This window comes from Frankliniella occidentalis, unplaced genomic scaffold (assembly GCF_000697945.3).
Source record: "Frankliniella occidentalis isolate FOCC.00 unplaced genomic scaffold, Focc_3.1 Scaffold179, whole genome shotgun sequence".
Taxonomy (NCBI): Eukaryota; Metazoa; Arthropoda; class Insecta; order Thysanoptera; family Thripidae; genus Frankliniella; species Frankliniella occidentalis.
The window spans coordinates 497771-513149 of NW_026267305.1; the positions used below are offsets into that span (position 1 = coordinate 497771).

The window sequence follows — 15379 nt, forward strand, 5'->3', positions numbered from 1 at the left end:
AAACAGAAACAAACATCCATACTTAAAAAAAAAATATGTGTCCTAATTGAGCTTGATATGTATTGTGTTTATTAAAAAAATCAGGTCTGCTAGCGATGGACAGATGGTGGTTTGGTAGGGTGGTAACCTCTTTGGGTACCCCTCCCCACCCCCAACCCCCCTTCCCCCGCGCTGCCCTCTCCTGCTCTGATGTCGCGTCTAAGTTCACGATTAAAACACGACATTTCGTGAAAAAATCTAAATTGTGGAAGTTGATAATAATTTTGGCCTGGTTCGATTCGGCACGAAAAATAAACGATATCTAATGGTTTCCGAACTACCAAAAGTAAAATTTAGATACTTTTGATAAATATTATTTCAACGTGTTGATCCTAGGCTAGACTTGAAATGTTTCCTATATCACCAAACTAACCAAACATTTCACACAGTGTTTTTTACTAGTGGTGCAATGAGGACATGCCGACACCAGATCCACGATTGTTCTCTACATCTAAAATCTGCCCTCGACTATCCATAAGATGTAAATACTGAATTATTTATGAATCTGTTTTTAGGTTAGTTAGTCGTCGTTTTGCCGGGAAGAGGGGGAACGTTAAAAACGACAGTCACTTACATTCTAAAAAAATCCACGGCGTTCTATTGGCATTCGGGCGACAACCTGGCGTTCGTAGGTAAAATCAAAACTTTAAATTGAAACGAAAACTTCAATCACTTAGAAGCACCGACGCAGCTGCATACGTAACCACGAAGTTGATGACCTGTACCGGTGCCCGTGTTTACAATGACGATTTGGTCGCTAGTGTCGCGAGCTCCAGAGAGATGGCGCACTGTAATCATGTCTGAACGCCGAGGTAGACCATGGTGTGGAATCCCACTTGCCCATGGTCTTGTCGTTGTCCATGGTCAATCGAGTGCGAGTATCATGGCTGGGGAGATGGGCATAGGTGATCACCATGGTCTAGCCAATGTCCATGATTAAAATTTTGGTTTCCCATGGTCAAAATCTCAATTTGACCATGAAAGTCATGTTTTTTTTTTACCCTGGGCAGGGCCGGTCACGAGGACAAGACATTGTGCTTACTGAGCATGTCACCTTTAACAGTGGAGTGACATAACCAACAACTAGGATGGCTTCCTTCCTCATTTCTGCAGGTAGTGAACTCACAACCAACAACACAACCTCGTTTCGGTTTGTGCTCTTTGTAAAATGGTAGTGGAAAGGAAAGAAAGTTAGGAGGCATCAATGGTATTTTCACAATCTTTGATGAAACCATGCAAACTTAATTCTACAAAGTTATTCAATGAAAGAAGTCATTTATGTATGCTGAAAAATTCTGCGCATGTCAGCAGTGTAATCTGACCAACAAGCGCAAGTCAATGACAGTTCTATCTAAAAAAAAAAAAAAAAAAAATGAGCTAATCACTTACCAACAAGCGTATGTCTACAGAAGTTCCATCTGACAAAATGTGCGCATGTCAGCAAAAATCTAGTCAAAGGTGCGTATGTCACTGACTTACGTATATTTGGTCAGATGACAGCTTGGTAGCAGAACAGCGTAAGTCAGTCTATCTTGCAAACTATTGCTTTCAAGCAATTTTTTTTTAATATACTTTTCAAAAATATGGATTGATTGCACAGAAAAGAGCTTCCCCTGTAAAATTCTGAATTTGTGACATACGCACCTCTGTCAGATGACATGTGAGTTGTTACGGCCGGTTTTTTTCACCCTCCTCCACTCTAGGGGGTGCACAGCTCGTTGGGGGTGAGCAACGGCTTGCGCACTTCCTGAGCAATGAGATGAATGATTGGGACGCCTGCATGCCAATTCTCAGCTTCCTTGCTCAAAAAACATAGAATCTACGTCAGTTTGAAAAATCCGCCCGCTAATTTTGATGAGCAGTGTATAATGAAGAGAGGCCCTCTAAGTGATGGAAACTGAGTGGTCAGTAAAAATGGTTCTGGTCTAAATTATAAAGAACTACGCAATTTTTATTCTAAAGCATAGCAGAAGGGTGGGGTGTAGTCACGGTGTTGCCCCGTTACAGTCTCTTGCCATGTGCAAGGAGCAAATCTCTAGGGCCGCAGCCCCCGCGCCGGTAGCCTTAGTTTGCTAAAAAATGACTCACAGGTCACATCATACGATTATGTTCTTCAGTAAATCGCTTGACTGAAATGGTCGCACTGTTAAAGTCTTACGAAGAAAAATACCAAATCCTTCGTAATACGAAGGATTTGGACCGCTTCGTAGGGAGCAAATCCTTCGTAGGTACGAAGCATTTGGCATTTTGCTTCGTAAGACTTTAACTGTGCGGCCCGACCATCGCCACCGGCAGGCCAAGCAGGCCGTGCCTCTCCCGAAAGGAGTTGCCAGCGCAGCGGAGCGGAGCTGGCAACACCGTTTGGCGGAAGGGCGGGCCTGCTTGTTTCTGCTGGGACACGAAGGGGCGCGGTCGGCCTCGTCGATGCAAAGCGAGACCGAGAACATTCGGTCGTGATACCCGCGAAATCAATCTATCAATCAATAGGTCCACCCATTTTTTCTACGAATCGCGCCGGGTTCTGGTTCCTCTCATCGCACCACAGGCCACGGTCATATATGTTCACGACTACCATTATATCATGAACTATCAAATGAACCTCGCTTTGAAATAGGTATTTTTTTTTTAAACACCCTACTAGTCACCCACTGTTGCAGCATAGGGTATTTCAATGGAGCGCTGCCCGGAACTAAGAAAAGCCCAAGCGGATACAGAGAGCAGTGGTGCGGGGCTGTCAAGTCAAGCGCGCCAGACCCGCCCGCCCGCCCACCTGACAGGGGTCTGGGTTACGTGCGCTACGTGATGGAATCCATCAAAACAACCGCCAAAGTGGTCAACCAACATATATTTAGAAACGGGAAAGTCTGAGAAGTGCAAATAAATGCATTTGCTGTATATAATATATATAATTAAGGAATAGAACGATGTTTACGACGTGGCCCGCCAGCCCGGGCTAGCGCTAGCTAGAGGTATGAGAAATTAGTGTACATTTGTAGGTTGGGCGGGATCGGAGTCGGTGTCGGTAGTCGCCACCCCTTTCAAATAAGCCGCACAGCACTTACTGAATCACAAATTGTCTGCTCATTGTCATGGCTATCTCTGCTCTCATGGACAACATTGCTTTTAGTATCCATGGTATATTTAGTGAGTTTTAATTTAGATCCAAAAAAATGAAGGTCTTCAAGTAAAGTGGCCAAATTAGCTTCTTCACAAGTTCAACACTGTGGCATAAAAATGCATGGAATTGCGAAAGTAAAACCACACTCGAATACTAAATTTTTCCGCAAAAGAGCCACGTAATTACTTCACCAACCGTTAGAATGATGGCTGCAGCTTCTTCAGTAGAAGCACTGACTATACACTTGTCTCCCTCATTTATGAACCCAGCCTTACATAGTTTTTTCTCAAGAAAGTCTTTGACAGTGTCCTGCAACAAAATGTTTACTGCAATCAATTCTAATTCATCATTTAGCTGTACCTCCACAATACACAAAATCAAGCATCTCACTTTGTTTTAATCTGTGAATGCTAAGTTACTGCCATTATCAACAAGAACACGGGGACTATTCTCCAACATTGTCTGATCTGCACACTCTTTGACCCAATAGACCTCCTTATTGATGCCACCCTGCAGCCAAAATAGAGAGTTCATTTGATATACATACAGATAAGATCAATAAAGTCGCATCAACCTTACCGTATTATAAATTGGCTGCTTGTTTATGGTGGTAGATGAATTGCTTTTTTCCCCTACAAAGGTATTATGCTGATACACACTAACATCATTCATTTGTACTTTTTTCTTGCAGGGTGTTGATGTAGCAGGAAGTTGGCGAGTCTGCTTGAAGGACTTATCTTTGATAACAAAGCTGGAAGTAGTGATGTCTTCAAATTCTAGACACAACACATGAATCCAAATGAAAAGCAACTCTACAAAGAGTAGTAATGTTATAGGCAATAACTCACTTACTAGTTTTATGCAATGTGGCCCAATGCTCGGTGGAGTCTGTTATGGGCGAACAAGAAGAAATAGGAATGAGTTGATCGTCTCCTGCGACAGTTATCTCGCCAAAGCTCTGGTTGAGATCTTCAACATTCTGGTTTTGAGCTGAGGAGCTAGCACTGATGTTTGGCTGTTGGCTGATAAGCTGATACAGAGTCTTCATTATTTTTGAGCGTAACATTCGCTTCATTAATGTTCACGTACAGAAGTGACACAGCTTTGTCAGGGAGTTGATGAGCTAGGCCGGAGTCCTCATAATTGACAAGCACTGCACCCTTGTGATTATCAAGAGTGCGAATGGGCTGATCTGGCAGTGCTATTAAATTGAGCTGTGCAACAGGTGGCTTTGCTCGAACAATCGGTACCTTGCCACGCCTGGTCTTGCTCTTTTTCTTGGATGGTGATCGCAGATCTGACAATAGACATGACGCTTACAATATAGAACAAACCAAACACACACAACAATGCACAAACGTCAAGCGCGTGACATGAAAATGATGGGGGAAAATTTGACAAATTGCAAATGTACGCACCATCGTCACAACCTGCTTTAACAGGCTGCGCGGGACTTTGGCCCCTTTTCGCTTGATTTAAGAGCCGAAAGCACGCATGATGGTCTGCAAGAATGATTTGTTCAAACATCGCAATGAAAATAAAGAATAGTTGGTAGACAGGTGCTAAAAAGATTGGGGGTATGAGTCAACTTACCCATGTTGTAAAGCGCCACTTTGGTTTGTGGCACTTTAACTTTGAACGCCCGCATTTGATTATCATATAAAGTATAGTCTACTAACTTTTCAGCACTCATTTTGTTTTCACAGTCAGTCAGTACCAAATCCGAAAGCGCGCGAGAGCTTGGTCAGCTCACACAACCTGACCAACCTCAAGCAACCAGCCTATCTGTTTCGCTGCCCCAAAAGACTGGCCTATCTGTTTCGCTGCCCCGAAAGACTAGCCTATCTGTTTTTCGACGCTTTCTGCATCGCTGTCTTCTTTTTATTGTGAGTTCGCCAATATAAAGAGTAGGAAAAAAGTGAACACTGCTGCCTGTTCCTTGAAGATCAAGGTACAAATGGCCATTTTTATTATTTTTCTACCGTTAATATTAGCAAACCCACAATGAAAAGAAGATGGCGCTGCAGAGAGCGCCGAAAAACTGATAGGCTAGTCTTTCGGGGCAGCGAAACATATAGGCTAGTCTTTTGGGGCAGCGAAACAGATAGGCTATTCTTTCGGGGCAGCGAAACAGATAGGATATTGTTGCACGGACGCGTCGAATACCTTTGTGCGAGTCGATATAAGAAAAGATTGATTTCGTACATTTCAGCCCTTTTTAAATCGGCTGCTGTTCAAAAATGAGCTATCCGAAAAATACGGCAATGGGGTCAATTTAAAGGCATTAAAACATACTTTCAGATAAACCCTCATTCAAATTGATAACTTTCTATTTGCCTCTACACCATCGCCGCAAAATCAGCAAAATCCAACACTCCGGCCAACTTTTGTATTTTTCGATATATTTATATTAACAAGTCCACTCTGACATTATTTTCCGACTCTGAGTAGGTTTTCTGTGTATGAAAGACCATTTGGAAACACTTCGGTCCTCCTGCACCTCCAAAATAACTCAGTAGCCATCCTCAAAGTAGGCCGTTTTCCCATAAGAATGCACTGCGCGCCGGGACGCCTGGAGGTGGGACTCGGCAGTCCTCCCCACTCTATTGTACTTGTTCGACTCGTTCTCGTAAACGAAACAAACAAGAGAGAGAGCGAGACTTCTCCGTTCTTTTTTTAAACAAACGAGAACGAGAACAACAACGACGGCAATACACACACACAAAATTCTCATACAGAAAGGATGAAACAAAGCAAGAAAACTCGCAGGGCTGAAAGTCTCCGAGTTTAAACAATTGTACGGTTCCTAAAAGAACATTTGTTTCCTTCTTTGAACTTCTCAGACTTTCCCGTTTCTAAATATACGTTGGTTGACCACTTTGGCGGTCATTCCGGTGGATTCCATCACGTAGCGCACGTAACTCAGACCCCGGTCAGGCGGGCGGGCGAGCGGGTCGGGCGCGCTTGACTTGACAGCTTCTGCAGCGGAGGAGCGGTGGGGGAGCCTCCCGTTTGCCCGCCACTCGCGGATCCTCCGCGCGCCCGCCCCTACCACCGCTCTCTGTATCCGCTTCTGTTCTAGAGATATGTATGAGTTTGAATTTTTTTAGAAGAAAGGTTTCAACCAGAAAATACCATCGCTTCGCCCTAGTGCCGCCCGAGCAGCCCGCGCGGCCGCGATGAACATAAACATTCATCGTTTAGGAGGTGGGAGAATGTTATAGTTTGCTCTAATTGACATTACTTGGTATGTACGCATAATTTCGGAATCTTCAGTTGAAAGCCCAGAGAACACGTTTCAAACGTCGATCTAATATCATTTCAGGTTAAAATGCGGGTAGAGGTCAAAAGTAACAACTTCTCAAGTCAAGTTTTGCGTGCAGCTTTGATTTAATGGTAGTCGAAACGGACGAAACTGTTTTGGCGCTCACTATTACTTTGTTTTGTCACAAGATATTTCAAAAGGTTGCTTTAGGACTTGAGTCAGGCAAGAGGGTGTCGTCAAGACGCCGTTGGCTCAATAGTGGCAAATTTTAGTCAATATGGTATTATTATTGGTTGTGCGAATAGCGAAGCCTCCTACTCCAGTGCTCAAAAAGTTTCGCGTTTCTCTGCCTGTAATCACATTAACTCGAGAACGCTTTGAGCTAGGTACGTGGAATTTTTATTGTATTTTTGTTTTATAAAAGATAAAAACTGTACTTATTTTGAGACTTAAAAATAGACTGAACCAATTTCGAATCAGATTTTTGTATTCCCGCCCTATACCAAAAGACACAGGTTTTAGAACAATCGCGTACGAGGGCACCAAAAGGTTAGATCTTCTTTTACAAAGAGCAAATTTTATTGGTGTCCGTAACTGCACCCGTTTCGGAGTTCCTCTGTCAATTCAAATGTGTACATTGTACACTTAAAATAAAGTGCACACGACATGTGTGCTTTAAATAATGTGTACATGGCATGTGTGCTTTAAATAATGAGTACATACCCATGTACACTTTTATAAATGTGTACATACCAATGTTCACTTTTATAAATGTGTACATGCCGGTGTACACATCTATTGAAGTGTACATACAACCGTTAGTAATTATGCCAAGTGTACACTTTAAAAGATGTGTACATGGTCATGTACGCTTTAAAAGATGTGTGCATGGGTATATACACATTATTTAAAGCATACATGTCATGTACACTTTATTTAAAGTGCACAATGTACACATTTGGACTGACAGAGTATGGCATTTTGAGTACGGACGTGAATTTGTTCCGAAATAGGCACATATGAACTCAGTCTGGATCAGCTTTGGATCAAGATGGTGATTTTGCTATCTTGTTGCCTTACAGTGGTCGGCTCTAGGGGCAAGCAAGATTTTGGTCCACAGTTCACGAGGTCTTAGAATTATTGCCTGATCCGAAATAAGCATGTGCACCTAATTCGGATCAAATGAAACTAATAATTTTAAAACCGACCAGCAACACACTCAACAGTAGTTTTTAAGTAGAACAAGTGAAAAGGACGATTGCACATCGTATTCTTGACCAGCCGGAATGCCTATTGCGAGAGATCGAGATTACGTATTTAGAACGTATGTATGACTTAATCGATATAGAATGTAATAAAACTGGCAAATATGGTCCTGGACAGTCCTGGATGACCAGGTATGAATCCTAAAACCAGGCGTCCGTAACTTAGCGGGTGTAACATAAACGATCAACTAAACGTTATGAGGTGCTTATATGGTAAGTTACGGACCCTTGGTGTCAGCGCCGCAGGCCTAGGTAGATGTGTAACAGGCGCGTCGCAGCGTAACACTCGTGACAGTGTTTCGTGAGATATCGCGAATCCTGTTACGCGAAGTAAAGTTCATTCGGCTTAAGTTTCCTCTGGCAATGAGGCTTGAGCGGCGGCGCTGCTTCCAGCTCCGGCCGCTGGGGCGCAGCACGCTCTGAGTCCACTATGAGAAATAAACCGGTCAGGTGCGCCTATCAGATGGACCATACACGTTTGAAACCAACAATAACTTAAATAAGATCCCTTTTCAAGTGATAATACGACTTGATGTAATTGCAGAACCTAACCCACACCCCTATTTTGAGCGAACGATTTCTCATAGTGGACTCAGAGCATGCTGCGCTCTAGCGGCCGGAGCTGGAGGCAGCGCTGCCGCTCAGGCCTCATTGTTAATAAAAGGGAACACTGGTCTGATTTGGGATATTCAAACAAGAGGTGGTGTTCAACGGCCCCGAGGCAGACCTGTTCGCGCTTGCGATCTCACCGGTGGTGTTGGTGGTCCTGTGGCCACTATGTGACCTCGGTGATGGGTTGCTGGAGGCCCGCGAGCAGCTCTGCACATCAGCTTACTCCGGACCCTGGCTCGAGGAGACGCCCTCGCAGACCCGGAGGCGCCTGCTCATGATGAGCTTCTCGTACGGGCGCCGGGGCCTCCTGCGCACCCGCGGCCTGGGTGGAGGCGTGCTCTCCCGGGAGTAAGGGATGCCATTAAAAACAGTGAAGAATTATATTGTTTTATCGTTGATAAATCTGAAGTATGCACATTTCGGTATCAGGGCCTTCGGCGACGGCTTGATAAACTGGGTCAAATTCCTCAACGGGATCATAAACTTAAAGACCCTTTCAAAAGATTGAATCTTTAGAACCTCGAACTGGCTGCTGATCCTTCTTGACATTATAGTTTTCAGCCAAGGCACCTTTTATTTATTAAAACTTACACACTTACTGGATTTGTATCTTCTGTGTGTCCGAACCTAAGCAATCAATTGTTTTGCACACATCTCTGCGTTCATTTGAACACTTTTGAGCATTCATTTGTAGGAAATCATGCACTTTGTCGTAATTTTTTTTGCAAAACGAAACGTAGGCTTAAATTAAATTAGTGTGAACATTTGCACAAAAACGTTCAAAAACATTTAGTTTGTAGTATTTAGAGGTTTGGAACAGGGGTTCATAACTGATAGTTGAGCTTGTCTGGCCAGAGGGGGACTTCGGAGACTACAATTTGACTGGTGATGATGGCAAAAAAAGGTAACAACCCCTCAAGTCAATGCACCGTAAGTTTTAAGTCTCAATCTAGATTAAGGGGGGTTTAAAGTTTTCAAATTAATAGTCCTTTTGATTCTGATTCACGAAAACCTGAGGATAGAATTTGAAACTCAATAATGCTGGAGAAATTATGCGTGCAAACTGTTAAGTAAAACAGTCATTTTTTTCTCTGCGCTTGAGTGTTTGGGGCCAAAAATATAGCTCCATACCTACAATCTATTGTTGTTTCTTAGTCCCTTAGTTTCTTAGTTCCTTAGTTTCTTAGTTCCACTCACTTTGACCATGGTCATATATAGGTCAAAAACTATATTTATCCATTTATATGCCAAAAATCAATTTGAAAATTTTAACCCCCCTGAAAAAGCCACTTTCGATGAGAATACTTTAAATTAGTGTCCTTTTTTCCTGGTTTACAGAGCTATTAAATTTATTGAATTGGAAAAAGATAGCCCTAAAACCAATGATATACAACAAAAGAACTCTGAAACCTCTTTGTGAGGCGTATAACACAAGGCACCTGGGAAAATACCTGTCAGACTGCGAACCAGCAGAGGAAAGTAGCAATAAGTCTAGAATTAGGAAAAGGTCATCTAGTCAAAGCAGCTCAGAAAGTATTGCTCAGCCAAACAAAAGGCATACAGATGGCAGTGATGAGAATAGCGGTAGTCAGGGGGAAATTGTTGAGTTCCCTTAGGCGTAGAATTTATAGCGCACTTAAGGTTTTTGTAACGAGATTTGTAATTGATTATTTATCTACCAAAGTGTTTTTTCTTTGGAGCATTATGAAATGTTTATTTTATTTTTGAAACCAAAAACAGTTACTGATGTTTTTGTTTTTACATTATAGTTTCTAATCGAATGACCAAAGTAATTTTTTGTAGGGTTTATTCTACCGTAGGATGTACATTTTTTTTGTGTGTGTGCGAAATTGTTTCAGATACAGGTGTACTGTATATGTGTGCATTTATAGTTCCTAATCCAAGTGACTTCAGTAAGTGATTGTTCAGTTTACAAGAGGACATATTTTTGTATGTACAAGTACAGGATCTGAATAAAGTTCAGAGTTAATTTTTGATGTGATATGTAAGATGTCATAAAGAACATACATGCTATGTCCTATGAGACATATAGGACATCCCATTGGACATACATGCTATGTCCTATAGGATATACATAATATCTCCCATAGGACCAGGTTAAGACATGGTCTGGACATGGTCTGGACATGGTCTGGACATGGTCTGGACATGGTCTGGACATGGTCTCTTTTGACCTTCAAATGTCTTTCATGTCAAAATCGGAAAACTGAAACAAAAAGACATCTATTTAAGCCATAACACGGACATCATATGACCATGTCCAGTTGTTCTATTTTGTATGTCCTGTCGCAAACATGTCTTTCGGCTCGTCAGGGAAGCTCATACAATCGGCAATTCATCTTGCAACTAAAGGCAGATACGCAGAGGCTGACCAATTGGGAGTCATGCTCTTATACGAGCGACTGACTGAGTCCTGAAAAGAAGAAGGTTTCGGTCTTGTAGGAATTGATTGTGCTAGAGCGCCTAAAGAACTACTGAAGAAGCTTGGTCTCCCACCCTCAGTGAAGGACACTCTTAAGTGTACATCTGAATACTGCCCCGCGAAAGGTCTCATCCAGGATTTATCCTACAGAGCTATTGATTTCGATGAACTGAAGGGCAAAATGTCAAATCTGCAAGGTGTCTTAGATGCCAACAAAGTGGTTGAGCCGTCCGTGTGTTCAAAGCCTTTTCCTGAGACTGCTGATGTGCCCTTGATAGTGTTTTCGATCGGGCGGGTTAGCCTTCTTTTCGCTTGCCCGACGCTCCGCCGCCGTGTCGCCCGACCCGACCCGACCCGACGGAACTGCTGTCGGGTATTTTGGGCGAGCCGGACAGCGTCCGAATGATCACATTTCGACCGCGCTTTCACAGGGATTTCGCACGCAGACCCCCGCTCGGCTGGTAGTGGACCAGCAGGGCGAGAGGTGAGGTTGCGGGAACAGGTGACGCCTAGTGCGGCTATGGGCGCACCGGGCAAGCCAGACTCGTCTTCAGCGACGAGCTGCGAGATAATTAAATCTCTTGTATACTGTGTTCAACATTTTATCGTATTCCTGGATAATTGTCTGATGTGTAAAGTGAGACTCTTGTAGTTAAAAAAAAAGTGTAACAAAACATGTGCTGTAACTTAAGTTACGGCATAAAAAAGTAAGTCCAATACTTTTACAAAGTTAAAATAACTCTTTTATTTTTTAAAACGTCGTTAACAATTTCCATGATGGTAATGTATGACGTTTAAGAAATGGTAATATTTAAAATATTAGTATATTTTGACTGTTTAGACAGTGATTTTGCTGGCTTCCCCTCTGAAAGCACAAGAAAAAAATTCTAATGGCTATGAAAAAAAAATCCATAAAATATCTTACAATTAGCCGCCATGATGCATCATGCAGTAGTATATCAGTAAACTGATAAACTAAGTGTTTAACTGCTCAATACTTGCAAGTGTGCAACTGCAAGTTACACACTTGCAAGTCTGCAACTTGCAACTTGGGCACTTCCTACACAGTGAGCGTTCAATGTAAGGAAGTGTTCAACCAAAGAGTTGCACACTTCCAAGGGTTGCCTATCCAGAGCAGGCGATGGGCCAAATTTGAACCCAAGTTTTAGGGTGCTCAAGGAGAGTACATATCATGCCCATGTAATATTTTAAGAGTACAATTTTTTGGGGTGGGAATGCCGTGTTTTTCAGAGCACTTGCGCAATTAGGCGGTTGAACCGTCTCGCCTCCACCGCCAAGCTACGCTGTGTAACTATAGACCCTTTCAGCGCTCCCACGGTCCCCCCACTCCAGCGGCGCGTCGCCTAGCAACGCGATCCAAACAAACGGAGGTGCGCAGCCAGCGCGCTGGACCGCCCAGCGGCGGGCGGTGCAGTGGTCCGGCGCGCTGGCTGCGCACCTCCGTTTGTTTGGATCGCGTTGCAGCCAAAATACCGATTAAAACCGAAAAACCGGTTCACCGGAATAACCCTAGCCGTATGTGTTCCGTATTTCAACATTTGACTGCCAGTGAATTTCCTCAAGATGGCGCTGCAGTCAGCGCGTCTCCAACTTAAGGCGTTTTTCTATTAAATGAGAATTTTCTGAAGACACAGGCTTTTAATTTTGCGCAGAATGTGTTCATCAACATTTGTCCTCACCGACTACATGTTGCATTTATTCAGAAATTTAATCATATTCCAGAAGTAAATTGTTTATTTTTAACGCTCGGAGGTCCCGACTACGACGTCGCTTGGTTAGGTATGACCGCCTTCACATCCGTTAAGCATCGGGACTCTGAGCGCTGCGGTCATATTTTTGTAACAGCGGACTTCTCACTACCAGAGTCGTTTTAGTGGGGATGGCGTGAAGGTCTACGCTTGTATCTAAAAATCTAAACAAATACGTTACACATACGGCATTGCTCACATGCGTTCCGTATGCGTTGCGTACACGTCGCACATACAGGTCTCTCAGGCACATGCGTGGCCCGCATACAATTAATTCGTATACAATTTGTATACTGAATCTATTCGGCCACATATATTGGAAACGTGTAATCATAGCCGTATAATACGGAGTGTATACGAGATGTACACGGGGTAGTTTTCACGGGCACCAAAAGGCAAAACATTTAAGCGACCACGCGTGGCACATGCGATGTCTATGGGAAAGAGAACAGGTGCCGTAGGTCATTAGCGAATCATGTCCGTGGACAGAAGATAGCTGGTGAAGTATTTTCACATCTCTTTGTTTGTTTGTTTGTTTGTTTGTTAAACGTAACATTCTCTAAAACTAATTATTTTTTGTTTGACAACAGATGCAGCTTTACAGCATCCAGATCAGATTGTGCTTTTGTGACAGCACACTTTTGATCAGATTGCAAGAGAAGTTTTGATAACCTTGTCATCCAAAGTTGCTGTTGGAGACAAAGGCAACAAGTACTGTGGTCTTGTTTGTTTTTTTAGAATCACTACAAAATGGGGACGATGGCAACACCCTCTGTGGCATTGCTGATTCAAAGGCTCTATGGAGTGAAGTGTTGAAGACAGTGTGTGATTCTCTGACTAAATGTTTGGATACCTCAAAGTTTCTTTTACCTTCTTCTCGACTATCTGTCATCCTAAAAGATACTGAAGAATTACTTAGTGATACATCTCTGAGAAGTGGCCTCTCCAATAACATTGGAGAATTTTATTCGTGTGACAGATCAGTTGTACATTGTTTTTCACCCACGACTTTACTATGGCATGTACTGAGGCTGTTTTTCTTTTTGTGGGCAAGACACTAAGAAGTTCAAGAAATACAGATCAAGTAGCTGAACTAGTCGTCAACCTAGATTAGCGTAAGTCGTATATCGCTTATTTTCGATTCTTGGGTTGTGAGAGTCTTTTCCAGGCGCCATTTTGGATGAAAACTCCTGCAAACATTTTCTAAGTTTTTTCCTTTAACGTTTTTATAACATACACATATACCTTGCGGCTTTTTATAAAATACACATAAGGAAAGGAACACAGAGAGCCAGTGCAGACGAGGGAGAGGCGCATGAGAAGTGTTGTGGCCTACACGGAGTTCCTACGCCAGGAGCGAGGTATGCTAAGTTACCTTCGGTTAATGGGGAATATTTACAGTTCATAAGTTCTATTGGTATAGTGCTTTTACATTGTTATTTTATACTTTTTTCTAAAATTTGTTGACTTGTGTAAGTTTTTAGGCATTTATCTATGTATGTATATTTCCTCTGCTGCCATATGTGAAAAGTGTACTGTGATGTATTAATTTGTTTTGTATTGTGAAATAAAGTATCTTCTATTCAGTATTCGTTGCGCATTTAGCAGTAAGCGAGTGTGTGAGTCCGTCTCTGGTTTCCCCCGCTCGCGCCGCAAACGACCATCCACCGGCGCCGCGCCGCTGCCGCACGGAGTGCGGAGGGAAATGTCTCTTTTCTCCCTCGGATTCCCCCGCGCGCGCCTCAATCGACAATCCGCGCCTCGGCCCCGCCGCAATCGACACTCGACCCTTCTGACCTGGGGGATTAGTGCCTCAAACGACCATACGCCGGCGGCCGGCAGGACTTCCTGGCAGGCGTTCTGACAGGCACTTCGGGCTTATTATTGTACTACTTATCCCACCATTTAGCAGAGGTGCAGCACCTCACCCACCTTACCCCAGTGGAACGCCAGCGCCTACAGAGCGCCTATTAGGTGTCCGCCTCAACACTACCACCCTAAACTTCGCGAGAAAAGCGCATTTTCGGGTGGTTTGCGAAGTTTGGGGGCGGTGTGGAGGCGCTTTTTAAAAGCACCTATTATTAGGCACTCTCTCGGTGCTGACGTTCCACTAGGGGAGTTCGACGCGAGTTCGACGCGAGTTGGGGGCGGGCAAGTGTACAACGAGTTGGCTAGTGGTGGACCCCTCGCCTGAAATCGAATGACGATCAAGAAGGAGTGTGACGTCGTATCCGTGCGACACATTTTGTGATGACAAATTACAAAACATATCGTACATGTACAAACATATTTTTCACAGTGGAACGTCTTGTGGCGCTGGCGCACGTACAGTGATACACCGTACACTCACGTACGTTTCCACCACCACCACCACCACCCTATTTTATATTTTAAGTCAAAAGTTTTAACCCGGTTCAGGAGGCCCCAACTGTCTACCGGTGAGGCGTTCATGCCTTTCGCGCCCGCGCCCGCTCTACCCTCCGCCTTGCGCTTGCGCCAGGGCCAGACAGCCAATCACGAACAGATAGAGAAGAAAGAAAGCAGCGCGGAGATATTTACTGCAGCCAAATATAACCTTATTTCCGAGTCTGACAACTTATTGCTTTGTGCAACTTTATAGTGTGTTGCTGACGTATTAAAAGCTGTTGAATAGTAAGTCAAAGTGATAATGCCCGTATATATCCTCTTATGGTGTTGGTGCTGTATTTTAAGTAGTTTTACCATAGTTTCGAGAACTTTAACCTTTCCAATTTGCATTGTAAACTGCAACCATTAAGTGTGACACAACTTGCTGTTTTGATGTGATGCAGATGGATCTGAAGTGTGACATTTGCTTCCTCAATTTTGACCTGGACGCCCACCGTCCCA

The 15379-nt window shown here is 43.4% G+C and overlaps 1 protein-coding gene across 1 annotated transcript in view; it reads left to right on the forward strand.

Moving 5' to 3' along the window:
- LOC127750369 (uncharacterized) overlaps positions 1-10292 on the forward strand; it is a 31815-nt gene extending 21523 nt beyond the window's left edge. The window contains exons 5-6 of the mRNA XM_052271929.1: positions 8388-8647; positions 8729-10292. Of these exons, the coding sequence (XP_052127889.1) occupies positions 8388-8647; positions 8729-8807 (339 nt within the window). The 3' untranslated portion in view covers positions 8808-10292. The remainder of the gene's footprint in view (positions 1-8387; positions 8648-8728) is intronic.
- Positions 10293-15379: the final 5087 nt, after the last annotated feature.